We start from the raw sequence: 15,878 nt of genomic DNA, 5'->3' as shown, positions 1-15,878 counted from the left end.
TTCCTGCTAACGCTGTAAAGGACTTTATCCCACTACTTCTACCACTCTGGACCAAAATTATCAACAGTTCACTTCAACAAGGACGCATCCCAGACTCCCTCAAAGTTGGACAAGTCACACCTATACTCAAGAAACCAACAGCTGACCCTACTGACCTAAACAATTACCGTCCTATTACCAACATTCCCACCCTTGCCAAGCTGTTGGAAAAATGCGTCCAACTCCAATTAACGAAACACATTGATCGGTTTGACCTCCTCAACCCTCATCAATCAGGCTTCCGAGCAGGGCACAGTACTGAAACTGCTATGACACACATAATTGACGCCCTCCAAATCCTAGATCAAAACAATTCCTGCCTCCTCATCCTTCTTGATCTCTCCTCAGCATTTGACACACATAATTGACGCCCTCCAAATCCTAGATCAAAACAATTCCTGCCTCCTCATCCTTCTTGATCTCTCCTCAGCATTTGACACTGTCAAACACGAGAACTTACTCGAGTTGTTAAACACCAGAATGGGTCTATCTGGGACTGTACTCAAGTGGTTCACTTCCTTTTTACATAACCGGTCTCAGAAATTCAAGAACAACATCCTGATGTCCTCACCAGTGCCTGTAACATTAGGCGTCCCACAAGGATCTTCCCTATCGCCAACATTGTTCAACCTGGTCATGGAACCTCTCACCACCTTGTTACAAGCATCTAATGTACACGTTCACATGTATGCTGATGACACCCAACTATATCTGAAATTACAATCCCCCAAAGACATCAAACTGCTGAACACAACGCTCAGAAACACCCAATCATGGCTTGCCGATAATCACCTCAAACTCAATGCTCTGAAAACTAAGTTCCTTTTGATCTCACCTCCCGGGAAAAGCTCCACCACTCAAACCTGGCTTAAGCGCCTAACTGCACTCAATGTCCAACCTACCATCGTGGACTCTGCGAAATCTTTAGGCATAACACTTGACGCCAATCTCAACATGCAACAGCATATCAGCAAGGTAACTAAGGGAGCTAATTTCCAAATCAATACTTTGAGGAAACTTAAACCCTTCCTCCCAGCCAAGGACTTCCAAACTGCAGTACAAGCCCTAGTCATGCCGCGCATAGACTACGGTAGCGTCGCCCTCTGCAGACTCCCCCTTTCCACAACTGCACCCCTGAGAGCCTCTTTGAACGCTGCTGCGAGGCTTATCACTGGATCAAAAAAATCACTCACATATTTCCCCTGACCTAAAATCCTTAAACTGGCTACCTTTTGAGGCCAGAATACATCTGAAAATTGCGTGCATGACCCAAAGGGCTATACACCACAGCTCACCCGGCTACCTCACTCAGAAGCTGACAATTTCTGGTGACTCAAGAAACACAAGAAGTACAAAGAATCTTCTTCTGAAACCTCGTAGATTTTGGAAGGAAAAAACATATAAGCGCTCCTTTTCAGGAATGGCACCCAGGATCTGGAATTCACTCCCTCCAGAAACCAGACTTATCACCTCCACTACATTTTTAAAGAAAGAAGTGAAAGCTATCCTCATGGCTAAATTCACCTGAACTTGTACTTCACTTGGGAACTATTTGAGACTCCTCACCTTTTGTAATATTCGTTTATCTGACTGTCTACTTGTATTATTGTTTTAGCTGATTGACTATGCTCCCTCATGTACCTACCCTATTTTGCTACTCATCTATTACCTATAACTATTCCTTGCTCAAAAGCCTGTTAATCGCTCTCTTGTTTTTCCTACCCCCTATTGTTGTTTTTTGTAAAGCGCTCTGATATCTGCAAAGATCTTGTTTGCACTATATAAAACTTTCAAAATAAAAATAAGGAGTAGATTTAGCTTCAAATGGTCTAGTTTAAATTCATAGGCTAGAGCGTCAGCCAAAAAAGAACTCTCCAGGGCATTCTTGTCTATCACAAAATGGTTTCCATAAAGAACTGCCACTCCCCCACCTCTTCTATCATAATGATAAATTCAGATGATGGCCTACTTAGTTCGTCCATCAAGTAGTCTAAATTCTCTGGAACCCAGGTTTCAGTAAGGCAACAAAAATCAAGGTCATAGGTCTTGCAAAGAGCAACTATTTCAAGACTAAGCAGACCTAAACCGAGATTAGGTATGTCCACCCTGTAATATTTTTAAACAAAATCATTTGTAAGCTAATCATAAACAGTAGTGGTGGTGTGGCTGTCACAGCCAGAGATTCGCTGGTGATCTTGATGTCTGCACTCAATGTTTTAAAGGGTGTAGGCTTTATACTAGCGCATATCACCCCTACTCCTTCCCAAACACTATTCTACCAACCTACATACCTCCAATGACTTTGCAAAGCTTTCCACTGAGTTACTAGGATTATGCTCATCAGCTAAATGAATGAATTAGCTTAATTGCTTACTTCACCGTTTTTCTGATACAATTGATCACATTCTGACAAACTATGGACTACAGAACAGAAAGCATGGAGTGTTTGCCCGAATTCTGATTGGCCTATTACTTTATTAGATTTTTGGTCCCCGATGCAAACATACACAAAGTAACTAAAAAAGTTCCAGTCACTAGACTAATATCTACATACCTAATTTAGATCATACTCTTCAACAAGCCAATGTGCATCTTGAAAGTCCAATTATAAACCAATATGCAATTTACCTTTAGTGGGTATCCACAAGAGTGGATGTACAAGCTGAAAATTAAAATGACTGATGAACAGCATATTTGATAGCCTTGGCTGCTTCCACAACTAAGCCGGAAGGAGCTATTGAGCCTTTGTAAGGGTGTGGGAGGATTCTCGATGCCAAATGACCCAGGAGTGGTAGTGCAGGGTCTGAAAGCTCTGGAATGGAGGAGGGGCATCCAAAAATGACTGGACATTGAGCATTCATATACTGCTTGCTGGGAAAAAAGGTGACAGGTCCCTGAAAGGATCAGAAATCAGCTGCAATGTCCACACTGGCATCAACACTTTGGAATATCGCTGCTGTGAAAATGATTACATATTTGTTAGTGATGAAAATGAAAACAATGGAGCCATTTGGAAGTGGGTGGTGCAGTATTTGGAGGAGAAGCACTTGGTTTCCATGTTCTTGTAGACTAGAATCATTAAGAATATACTGGGGTCCTTGAACGATTGCAATCTTTATAACACATACTGTAACTGAATTAACAGATTTTTGACTTCCTGTCATGATGTATTCTCCTATTAAACATATTTATTTTTTAGCCAGTATTACTGTAAATAATTGTTAATACAATGAGGTGGTGCTTATTTAAAACTGTCAAATAATGCTGAAAAGTACACTTCACAGAATGGAAAGTCTAAGTCACATGGTTTTCATATATTATGTAATCACAAGATACATTTAATGTAATACGGAATTCTTCAGGGGAAAATGCTCCTTTATGCCTACTTGTCGGAGTGGTACCGTCACACCTGCTACAATAACCTTAAAAACTGGTTAATGCAACAGCATTTATCTTGGCTGTCAAAAATACTTTATTTGGCCCTTAACAAAAATGCAGGACGTAGCAGCAACTGATATGAAGGATAAAATGCATATATCATGTATCACCAACTCTTAAATGGCCGCATAGCTACCTGTTGAGAAAGGAAATGCATTTACTCAACCTGTCTGTCCAATAAAACGATCTATGATTTGTGCTGTTTTTTTTTAGTTCTAACACCCGCGGCATTCTAGAAGATTAGGATGTTAATGCTAAAAGAGGAAAACACTCTGAACCTTTGGCCATCACTATCGTAATATGGAATGAAATGTCCAACTGTATGTTATTACCCTTGAGAAGGAACTCGGGATACACAGTTTAACTCTGTATCTTAATTAGCTTTAAACTTTAGCTATGGAATTCTCAGGGAAACTGACTTGCGGGGGACGCAGACCAACGCGTTCAATGCATCGGCTTCCTATCAGTAAAAGTTAAAGCAGGGAGAGCTTGATTGTGTCCTCAACAGCTGACGACTCCAACGGTGTTCTCTCCCTCCATTTTTATTGAAAGACTCAGGCATCTGAGACTTTGATTTTACCTTTCTCCTTCTTGAATGTGCATGTAAACTTTCTCCTTTCCCTGCTGAATTGATTACTGAAACGTACCTTGGACTGCTAAGTGGCCTTGGTTAGAACATCAAAAATCAACTAAATAAATAATGCAGCTAAGCAATTCCATGTCCAAATGTTTAAAGTTAAACATAAATGTGCAACAGTAGCACTAGCGGGGCAAGGTGCCAGAGAAGTTTCTTGAAAGGCACCAAACCGAATGTTCTTGAACTCTAACCTTACAGGAAACTCTCAAGCATGCTGCTTCAATGGTTATACAGCAAAACAAGTTTCACCACTGCTGTTACCTTTAAATTACACATGAAAACATTTAACAAAGAATGGGGCTCTTGAGGACCATGTTTCAATAGAAAAAAGTTAAATATAGTTTAGTTCCTGGCTATAGGTTATCACAGCTGACAAGCAAGTAGGCACACGATTTCTCTTCTTCAGCAAGGTCGTGTGGCATGTCAAAACCAACACTGTCATTATACACATATCCATGCAACTGTTAATTGTGTTCAGCCCTACAGAAAGAAGTCTAGTAATTCAGGATGTAAAAAATGTCTGTACCTTTACAAGATGGTTTACGAATCCGACATCAAGCCATATTTCTTTCCAAGGATCTCCACTGTATGCACCAATGCGCTGCAGAAAAGGGAAATGAAACAGAATTATCACCACTATGCAAAAAATACAGTTTGACATCACTTATGCTTAAATGAAGAATCTCTCAAAGTCTTGAAAAAATTATTTGGAAGCAGATCCCTAAAGCGAAATTGATATAAGAAATAGTATTTAAAGTAGTAAGTAGAGGACAATCTGATACTGGATTCCTAGTGTTAGCTAGATATAGTTGCAAAGATATTCATCACTAACCTAGAAAACACCAACAAATCTACTTTCAATGAGCACTTTGTAAAATTTAACTTGGTATTCCTTTATGATGCAATGGTTGCTTTTTTTCAACTTTGCATTTTGTTTCTCAAAACTAAAATCGAAGAAATGCAATAATATAAAATGCCACAGTCTAGACAGGCAAGCTTATAAAAAAAAATATCCAGGTGAACTGAGTGAAATTTGCCAATTCAATTTCCAAGAGAATGAAAAAAACAGAAGGTAGTATATTATTTAGTGCATTCACTGTGTTCTCCGAATAAAGGTATAATTCCAGTGGACACTTCTTCGGTCTATGTATGAGCATATGTTTTCTTGTGGTATATTTTTGCAAGTAAAATAGAGTGACAAAACCATGTTATTATTTTACTAACTGAAATTCATATCTATGTTATATGCATATGCTAGATAAAAGATCTAACATTACACTTAGGGCGTCATTACGATTGCGTCTGACTGCCATCGCCTAGGGCAGGTGTCTGACCGACTATATGTCGGCAGTTCCACCGGCCCAATTACAATATGACAATGCAGGTCAGAAAACTGCTGTTTTCCACGCAGCTTGTGCTATGGCCCTAGAAAAGGGCAGGTCTCCTGGCACATTCACCGTGTGCAAGGACCCATGTTGGGCTTGGCACACACTGCATGGATGTTTGGGGTGGGCACCACATGGGCCCCCCTGGGCCCATAGTGGACGGGGCCCTAAATCCCATTCCATCCCATTCATCGTAATTCTTCAGCGGTGCCTTCATAGCACTGCCCCCATTGTAGGGATTGCGCTCCAATCGACGATCCGACGGTCTCCTGGAGTCCTTCTGCCTGCTGCGCCCTGAGCGACCGCATCATTAGCAGTGTTCGGACCGCAGCCTGAAATGTTGGATGGACCGCCACCGATGGTCTGTCGGTGGCAATCCGTTTGACATCATAATCTGGCCCTTAATATATCTGGGTACAATTAAGCCTTCTCTGCACAGTTCAAACAAATGGTAAACATTATCTATGGCATGTGGGCAACCAAATGCAAAATGTAATGACATATCTACACAAAAGCCAAAACTATAGAAATCACTGTGTCATGACAAAAGAAACCAGTCCGCAGTTTAGAAACACAGCATGGGCCAAATTAATTTCACATTACTACAAAAAGCTACAGGATAATCAAGCTGTAATATTGTATTCCTCTGGAAGACAAACAACTATCACTTTTACAATTTTCACACATTTCTCGCAACGCATAACCAGAAACATGTCTCCTACACGATCAAGTGTTTACCATGTTCATGTTAAGATACAGTACCAACAAAAATACCCCTCTTACTTATGAAAACTACAACATGTAGTGCAGATATTGGACTCAAAAGATAGATGTATTACCAATCTAACCAGAAAAGTACAAGTGCCCAAACACCAGTTTAATGTGGTGGGAATAACTAGAGGGCGGACTCACCACAGATATAACAAAAAATTGGGCCCAACTAACATTTCCAGCAATCTATTCTTAAGACCTGGTCACTGCTAGAAGAGAAAATACCCTACAGCTTGTATCTAGGAGTTTTGAAAAATACCATTGCAAAGAGGCTACCTATACAGGCAAAAGAGCGGATTTTGAAATTCTGAAGATCCGTTGAAGCATCGGCATTTTGTTTGACCTACAGTTAATAAATATTTTTTAAAGAACTAGATATCTAGTATGACACTGAGCTTTTCATAGTACCAGTTTTTGACAAACACCCAAGCCATTGTCTGTGGGGAACATCCCAACGAAAAATCAACATTAACAAGAGCAGCCCGTTCTTTGGTGTGCATGAGCAGGCCAATGATTAAGTATTTAGCCAATAACAAAAAGATACATTTAAAGAAAGGTCATTTTATTGGAACTGGCCAAATATAAAGATCATTAATGATAAAAAATGTCCAACCACTCCCCTCATTGCCGCAGCAGCTCCACCATCACTTCTGACAACGCACAGATATCTGCAATGTATTAATTTATCAAATGGTAAAGAAAACTACCTTCGGTTAAGCAGCAAGGGCTCCTCGACCACCTGTTAATTTTCCTTATATAACCCTTCATGGCGATAGCCTAGTTTACACCACTTTAATGTTTTGTCTGAGAATACTGGGTTTTCTGAGATTTGAAAAAAATACTTATTGCTGTGTTCATCTCAACCCCAAAGAAAACTCTAACTGAATAAACACATTATAGAAAAATAAGCTATAAATATAATTAATCTGAATTAATGCAACAAGCTAATTTTACCACATTTCTCCTCTACTACTAGCACTGTGTCTTACCATCCAGGTCGAATAATGGTGTACTTTCCAGATACTGAAAGATCAACCACTGTGGAACCCAGGCGGCATTCTGCGCTCATGATGTTGCCAACCGGACCACCATCAACCACCAACGACAACTGAGGCCACAGGTCCTGAAATTCCTGAGAGAGAGAGGGGGAAACGCTTTGCTTGACATTGTGAAACCTTTTGGTACAGAGAAATGTTTGTTATTACAACAGGCCTTCAAGCATGCAATGTTGAAGAAAAACAAAGCAAAATCTGTTTTTTCCTCTTCACCCTTAAGGGTCTTCCAAAAATCATAACCAGGGAAACCTTGTTTTTAAAGATTGTGGCATCCGGAGATCTTTCCCCTAAGAGAAGCCAGTGAAACCGGATGATAAAAACATGGCACCCACTGACAGTTTGCATTTTAATAAACTACTCTCTGCAACCCAATACTCTGTGAATAAAGGCCAAGTAGAATAAAGAACCTCACCAGTCTACATCAAAGCATTTTATACTAAGTAATGCTTTCAGACCCAACATAGCATGCCACCAGCATTCGGTATCAAATATTTACTGGAACCTCCAGCATATGCCCAATTCTAAGAGAAATAGAAGAAAGCTATAGCTAGAGAATGGTGGAGGTTTTTGAGTCTGGTCAACAGTTTATTTGCCCCGCTACAAAAGTACTGGAGACTGAGATGCCAGACAAAGGTCTATGCTACTAATGAGAAATCATCTGTGAAGCCTTTAATGGAAGTAGTGACTTTCAATACACAAGCATCAAAAGATTAACAAAACGCTCAGCAATTAAAATAATAGTTATATAAAACTTGGTGGACCGTACATGCAGCCTAGACGTCAATGCTCCTTGAGGCAGGCAACCAGTTTAGAGATTTCATGGTGAGTGTAACATTGTCTCCAAGACTGAGGTCCAGGGATATATGAGCAAATGTATTCGGAAGGCATTACAAATGTCTACTAAAATATGACAGGCGAGGTTGAATATGTTCATGTAATCCTTTCATACAGATTACCACAATGCTCCTAGCCTTGGACTGCTTTCCCAATGGGTTACATTGCATGAAATAATGTTAACACATGCAGCAAATATTGGTATTCTGAAGTCTGAGCGGTCATGCATTGTGTCTCACCTGAACCATGAGTGTGCTGGTTTGGGAACTGATATTTGCACTTGTTAAGGCAAGTGGCTCAGAACATGTCTGTGCCAGCAGCTGGATGAAGGCATGGTCAGGAATTCGAACACCAACAAGCTGCAGAAATTGAGAACATGGTAGAGTTAGTGTGTTTGTACATGCTATAGAGAAAATACCACAATTAAAAGTTGTAGAAAGAATTATCCAGAACTGTATTTTTTAATGCAGAAGATAGAACATCGATGGACTCAAAAAGCATATTTCCCAGGATTTAGGATCTCATAATAAACTATCTTATCTGAAACGGAACCATTTACAGCATATGTTAACCAGATTTCCTAAACTACAATCAGAGAGCAACATTTCAGAAAATAGAATATTAATACCTCTAGTTTCTTCTTACTATACATTTATGGAAACAAGTCAATGTTTGCCCACATTTCACTGTGTGTGTGGCACATTGTTAAGTGGTGATGTCTCTCTATGCCTACCCTCGAGCGAATATTAGAGTAAATGGGGCTACCTCTGAGTTTTTTAGTCTTCGTCAAGGTACTCGTCAGGGTTGCCCCCTGTCCCCGCTTTTGTTTTTACTTGCTATCGATCCGCTTCTGAGACTAATTGATCTTCATCCAGACATTAAGGGATTTACGTTTGGTTCACAGTGCCTAAAATTAGCGGTGTACGCAGATGATGTCCTTATTTTTTCTGATGATATTGTTTCAGCTATTCCTGCGATCACAGGTATAATTGCCCTTTTTTCTACGGTCTCTAGCTATTCTCTAAACAGAGACAATACGGAGATGTTTCCCCTTAATGCTTATTGTTTTCCGGCACATATGGGTTCTGCGGGATTCAAATGGCAATCTAAACAACTCAAATACTTAGGGGTGTGGTTTTGTAGTACTTTATCGGATACTGTGGCTTATAATGAGACTCAGACCTTAATTAAAGTCCGTCATCTTTTAGAAACTTGGTCTCCTAAACACATTTCTTGGTGGGGCCGAGTCCAAACTTTAAAGATGATGGTTACTCCTATTGTTAACTTTATTTCGTCTTTGCTCCCGTTGAATCTCTCCTCTTCCTTTTTTCGTGAGATTGATTCCATCACTTCCTTATTTCTTTGGAGTGAAAAGAGAGCTCGAATTGCATATAAATCCTTAAGGAAACCCTATGATATGGGTGGCTGTAATTTCCCAGATTGGGGGAAGTATCAGGTTGTTTTTTATCCTCTCAAGGAGCGTTGTGGTTTTCCTCACTTCCTGGTCATACCCTTTCTTGGATGTGCATCGAACAGGCCCTCTCTTTTCTTCTTCCGGTCTCCTCTTTTTTAATCACATCTTCTTTATCTATTCTTTTTTCTCGTGCTATTATTTTGGATACCATTGCTGCTGTTAAGTTCGTCGATCGGAGATTGGCAACTCCGATTCATAAATCTAGGTGGTCGTCTTTGTGGCGTAATCCCCGCATAAAGGTTCTTATTGATCCTCCACTCATTCAATATTGGCCTGCCAAAGGTATCACGTTGGTGCGGCATCTTTATAACTCCAATGACGACCCGTTACCCGTTTCTTCTTTAGCTCTGCAATTTTCACTCTCTAATCTGGATTTTTACACTTTCTTGAAAATTAAAGTCGCTCTTGCCAAAGTGCGTCTTGTTCCTAATTCCCCTTTGGTTTCTCTATTTTCTTTCTGGCTCAAGTCTGGTCACATTGCTTCACGCATTTATACATTTTTGTCCTCAGCATCTTCAGATTCATGCACTATTGCGCAGCAAAAATGGTCCTGTCACTTTGGAACGGAGATAACAGAGCATGTGTCGTCGGACACTTGGCAATTGATCGGTATGTTCTCTCTGCGCAATAAAATTGTTCCTTCTTTATTTCAATCCAAATTTTTCTCCATCAACCTTCTTCATTGGACTCCCAAGGGGCTTTGTTCTCTTCATTTAAAAGATGACGATTTATGTTGGTGTTGCGGATTGGCGGTTGGCGATTATCCACATATGTTCTTTCATTGTTCACTTCTCCAGCCCTTTTGGGAACTTATTCATAAACATCTTATGTTAATTTTTCAAATTAAATTTCCTTTCTTTTCCTATGGTCCTATTGGGACCCTGGGCTTCACAGGAACCTCCGCCATTGGATACCTCGGATATGCAATTGTTGGATCTTTTATTGACTGTGGCTGTTAAGGTAATTCTTATGGAGTGGAAGTCTTTTGCGTCTGTTTCTTATCACACATGGTGGGCATGGGTATCCTTCTTGAGAAGTGCACACACTTCTGTGGATAGGGCTCATCTCACTCCCACTATTTCTTTTAACGTTTGGAGAACTTTAGATACCTATATGGATTAGGCCTCAAGGGGTTTGGTCGATCAATATCCCTTTGTGACGTCTGGTTGACTGGTGTCTGAAGTGTTTTGCTTTGCTGCACCATCCAGTGAGACCCTTCCTCTTTCCTTTTTCTTCTTCTTTTCCTTTTTCTTCTTTCTTCTTTCTTTCTTCTTGTCTTCTGTCCTCTTTCCTTTATCGTACTGTTTTTTAAATAATGATGCCACTCATGGGTTCCTATGATTCCCTAATGCCACTTTGTTTCTTGATTTTTATTCTTGTTTTACGAGATATGAGTTGTGGAAATTTATTGGCTATTATTTCATATTCTGATGAGTTTGTGGATCTTTCCTTATTTTTCATATTGGTATCATTATGAACTGTACCTAACTGTTTTTATCTTCTTAAAATCTTAATAAAAATATTGAACTTAAAAGTATAAAATGTTTAAATAACCCGATATGCAACTTGAATCTCCTTATGAAAGGGAAACGAACAGTATATGAAATGTCTATATTGCTGAACATTAACCACCCAAAACAGCTCACAAAAGCCACATCTGATGGCAGGCCTGTCTTGAAAGGCATTAAAATATTTAAATTTGATGTCGCGGATGTGTGTGCTTTTTGTACAACCAAACACCTCAAACAACCTTCTCAGCACATACATCCCTATGTTGTGACAACACAGATCACAATCCAGAATGTCCCAACATCATGACCCATGCAATGGGAAGAGTGGACCAAACCATACTAGGAGCTGCACCTGCAAGGTCATCTGTAGAAAAGAAACTATAATAATTCTAGCGGAATACATTTGATTTCTCTAGTCAACAATTGCACAAATTATTATTGGATAAAAAATACATTTAAACATTACATTGGTGAAACGTTTAACTACAGATGCCTCCTTTAGTCTTACTATACATCAATTTATTTTATAGCTACATCTTACACACAAGATAACAAGTTCTTTAAGACACCAGTCACACTATCCTCGTATATATATGAATAGTTGAAATATGTGACGGCCCGAAGTGTGTTTTCAAGCAGGGTCTGTCAAAAGATAGTCCACTTTATCTGTAGCTGTGGCCTGGTGCTTCTGTGCAGAACATCTAATGAGGCTAGGCTGGCAGCCCTTACGTTAATTTAGCTTTTCAACTGTCAGCGTGGGAATCTCTTAATATGTATTTGATGTGTTCAGGCAAGCCAATTTGAGGCCCCTTCAGGACTATACAAGGGAGTATATACTTACACACAATTAGAGTATATTGAGAAAAAACTAACATATCGGGGAACTAGGATTCAACGAACGTTCGTTGTAATCACCTTACTAGAAAAAAAACCACTCTTTTTCTAGGGACCCCTCACCCACCAGGGTTTCCCCTACGTGGCATGCTTCATCATTGGGGTTCCTGTCAATCCTCTATGGATTGAACCGTGCTGCAACTTGCGAACTACGTAGGAGCCATTTAGTTAAGGACTATGTGAGGTGAAGTGATGTGGAATGGAAGGAAAATAAATCTTAAAAATACCCAACTAATAGCAATGCATAAACTGGTAAGGGGCTGGTATGATGGTGGAATCGCTTTGCCTAATATAAAAATGTACTATTAGGTCTCACAGCTTACGGTCATAAACCAATGTCTGCATGCCTCTCAGGAGGAACCAGCGCTCCGTATGACAGATATGTCTTTCCGGCTGAGTAGATTATGGGTGCCCTCAAAGAAGAATACCCTCACGGGACCAACAGCACACACTATACGGATATGGTACATTGCCCAGCGAGCACTAGGATGGCAGGGAGTCTTAACTCAGGCTACACCACTCTGGGAAACCCGGCGGCTACGCAAACTACGCAATACCAAGGGATTCAGACGGTGGGACTGCATAGGTATCTCCAAGATAGGAGACCTGTGGAAGAAGGGTTAAGTGTTTACTTTCGCTCAACTAAAAGACACGCATGGCCTGAAGTCAACGGAAACTTTCCACTATATGCCGATCATACACGCACTCATGGGAGTCATCCCACCTGGAACACAACTACCAGAGGCTTCACCATTAGAGGACAGACTCCTTACGGATTACATGTATAAACAGGTCATTTCCCAAACTTACCAGAAAATAATAAACAATCAACCAGACCCCACAACAGCCCTAAGGGAACAGTGGCAAACAGACATAGGAGAACTGGATGAAACAGATTGGCAGGAGGGACTCGGTCCCCCTCTGCGAGAAGTTGCAATCTCCTCCAAACTCAAGTTAGTGCAACTGAAAATCCTTCAACGCATGTACTACACGCGCATTACGATGCACCGACTAGGTCGATCAAACACGCCCCTCGCTTACAACAGTGTGGCCTTCCTGGTACTTTCGACCACATATTTTGGTATTGTCCACTGATCCCACCTTACTGGGAGGCGGTCATAAGCACGATCTCGGGGGTCGGTGGAGCCACTGTCCTGCCAGTACTAAAAAGAGGTCTCCTTCATATTTGGGAACCTACAGATCTTAACCTGAGGACTCAGAACTGGGCGGCACTGGGGATGGTGATTGCGAAACGCAATATAGCCCGGGAATGGGGCTGAGTCCCTCCTAGCGACAATGGGGATGTGATATGGACAGCGCAATGATAGCGGACAGGGCAGTCTACACGCATAGAGGGTGCCCCAAGAAATGGTCAAAGGTATGGAGAAAGTGGAATGTTTTCCGGGGCAATAAGGAGTGGTACGCACGGAGCTGGACCCCGTGTAGTCCTGATGAAGAGCTTGTAGGGGACAGCTCGAAACATGTTGACACAGACGCAATACTAGAGCAACCAAACTTGCTTTTTGTTCAGGGGTTCAACTAAATACAACAAAAGGTAGCAAATGAAGATACTATATTGGGTCACCTCCCATCTAGTTGAACTTTCCTTCACTGTCACTTTCTACTGTTGTGATGGGTTTGATCACAATACTAACAACAATCCAAAGAGATCTCCAGCTAACAATGCTACTGTGATATATAACTAACTAAATACATTTGTACCACCGCCCTGCAACAAACATTCAAGTTAGTCTCCTTTGTAACTTGACGCAATTGAAATTATTGATTTTTAAAAAAATCGACCTCATAACAAAAGTCTTTTTGTGCTCATGTTCCAAAAGATTTTGCTAAAGGGATATAAAATCTTTCTTAAGAGTAGAAGGATAACGTTGTATGCATAGAGATGTCTTTGATGGGACTGGGTTTAGTGAGTGAAGATGTGCCTTTCAGCTTTGAGATTATCAGCATGTATACTTTCTCAAACAATAGAACTCATCTGGGCAGATTAAAAATAACCAGTCGACTGTAGGCAGAGGCATAGCAATCTGTGGAACAGAATTAAGTGTTTTATTTAATTCCTGCAACAAATGGAAGTTAAGCCTTTCTTGAGTCAGTCAGATGTGTTCTGGTCTTTGTACAGTTTCATTTGTAGGACAAGAAAACTGAAGAGATTCAGCAGAAAAGCGCTGGACTTCAGTACAACCAAGCATTTACAATGCAATAGGTCTCGCAGTGACATTGTTTAAAACTATTAGCATTGTAAATTATATTGTTTTTATATTTTTTTTGGTAAAAAGTATACAGTATATATTATCAATTAAGCACCATTAGACTGGAGATTGAAACAGTGAAGAAAAAAAAGAAAGCAACAGGACACTAGCATCTTTTTGCATAAAATAGGCTTGGATACAAGACACAAATTGCTGTAAGGCATGCGTCTGGCCAGTAGGAAGTATCTGTTTAAACAAATGTTTAACAGATGGTACTAATTCCTTAGTAACAAAAGATGGCGATATAGATTAAATAAAACCACTTGCCAAGGAGACAGTTAACAAATTGCTGCAAGGCATGTATGCGTCCTGTAGGCAGTATCTCACACAAATGTTTAACAAATAAAATGGCGCGGAAGGCAGCATGGCTTGCTGACTTCTCCCTAAACCTTCCTTTGACAAGCCTCATCAGACAAGCATTGCAGATACCAAGTGAGAGGGGGGGGGGGCAATGTGAGACAGGAGGGAGAGAGAGGGAGGTGAAACCATCTGGAAGGTTGTTCCCTCCATCTCTGGGTTTGTGTGTGTGAGTGCGTGGAGGGGGAGAGAGGAGCGGGAGCGGGCTCAGGTGGAGATGTGTCGCACGTGATGTGAAGGGTGTGTGGAGAGGGCACGGCGGTGAAGATATCACAAACAAGGGCGAGATGAGGGGAGATGTGAGGGGGTAGGGTGTGTGAGGGAGCTAGTGTGACATGTGACATGTGAGGGGCAGGGCTGTGCGAGCGTGCTAGTGTGGGATGTTATGTGAAGGTGGGGACAGGCAGGGGGGAGAGTCCAAGGGTGGTGGGATGAGATATGGGAGATGTGGCATATGAAGGACATGTTTGAGAGCACGAGGGATGTAGGGAGCTAAAGTGAGATGTGACTTGTGCAACAGCATGAGCTTTGCGAGGTGATTGGGTTCGGACGCAGATGCTTGAAGCAGGGAATAGGGTGCGATTTGTGACATGAGGCGACAGGTTTGGGGAAAGGGGCGAGGAACTAAGGTGAGATATGACTAGCGTGGGGGGCGTGTAGGTGAAATGTGTGCGAGCACGAGGCACGTAACTCGGGAGTCGGACATCAAGGTTGTGGGGTTAGTTAGAAAGGCACTACGATGGAGGCAAGGTGAGTGAGAGATAAAGACGCACATTTTTATTTGTTTATTTTATATTTTAAAAGTTTTATATAGCGCTAGCTTGACCCGTGGGTATCAGAGCATTTTATATACACACAGTAAAGACAGAATAAAATTGCATTACATAGTTTGGCATCAATATGTGGTTACCGAGACAGCTCTGTCGTCATCGCCAGCACTTTTTAGGTCTCGCCTGTCAATGCGCTTGCGCATTGAGCTTGCGAGAATATAGGGGCTTAACGAGAGCTTAACCATTCGGGCGATTTCATGCTGTGCCTGTGAAAAGCAAGCGCATTGACCGCAAAGCGAGTGCACTTTAAAGCCATCTGCCTCCCTCCCACAATTATTCACGGCCGGCCGGCCGTACTTTCACTTTCACAGCCGCCAGGCCGTGTCTCTCGTTTCTCCTCCCCCCTCCCCACAGCAATGCATTTCTCCTCCCCTAATCATTCA

General features: G+C 41.2%; 1 protein-coding gene across 1 annotated transcript in view; it reads right to left on the bottom strand.

Annotated features, from left to right (window-relative positions):
• The window catches only part of YRDC (yrdC N6-threonylcarbamoyltransferase domain containing), an 82,210-nt gene that overhangs the window by 28,630 nt on the left and 37,702 nt on the right, over window positions 1-15,878 (bottom strand). Inside the window, exons 4-6 of the mRNA XM_086956445.1 lie at window positions 8,399-8,518; window positions 7,260-7,402; window positions 4,641-4,715 (exon numbers count right to left, since the gene is read on the bottom strand). Of these exons, the coding sequence (XP_086812571.1) occupies window positions 4,655-4,715; window positions 7,260-7,402; window positions 8,399-8,518 (324 nt within the window). The 3' untranslated portion in view covers window positions 4,641-4,654. The remainder of the gene's footprint in view (window positions 1-4,640; window positions 4,716-7,259; window positions 7,403-8,398; window positions 8,519-15,878) is intronic.

This window comes from Lissotriton vulgaris, chromosome 2_1 (assembly GCF_964263255.1).
Source record: "Lissotriton vulgaris chromosome 2_1, aLisVul1.2, whole genome shotgun sequence".
Taxonomy (NCBI): Eukaryota; Metazoa; Chordata; class Amphibia; order Caudata; family Salamandridae; genus Lissotriton; species Lissotriton vulgaris.
This window is presented reverse-complemented; position numbering and strand designations above follow the sequence as displayed.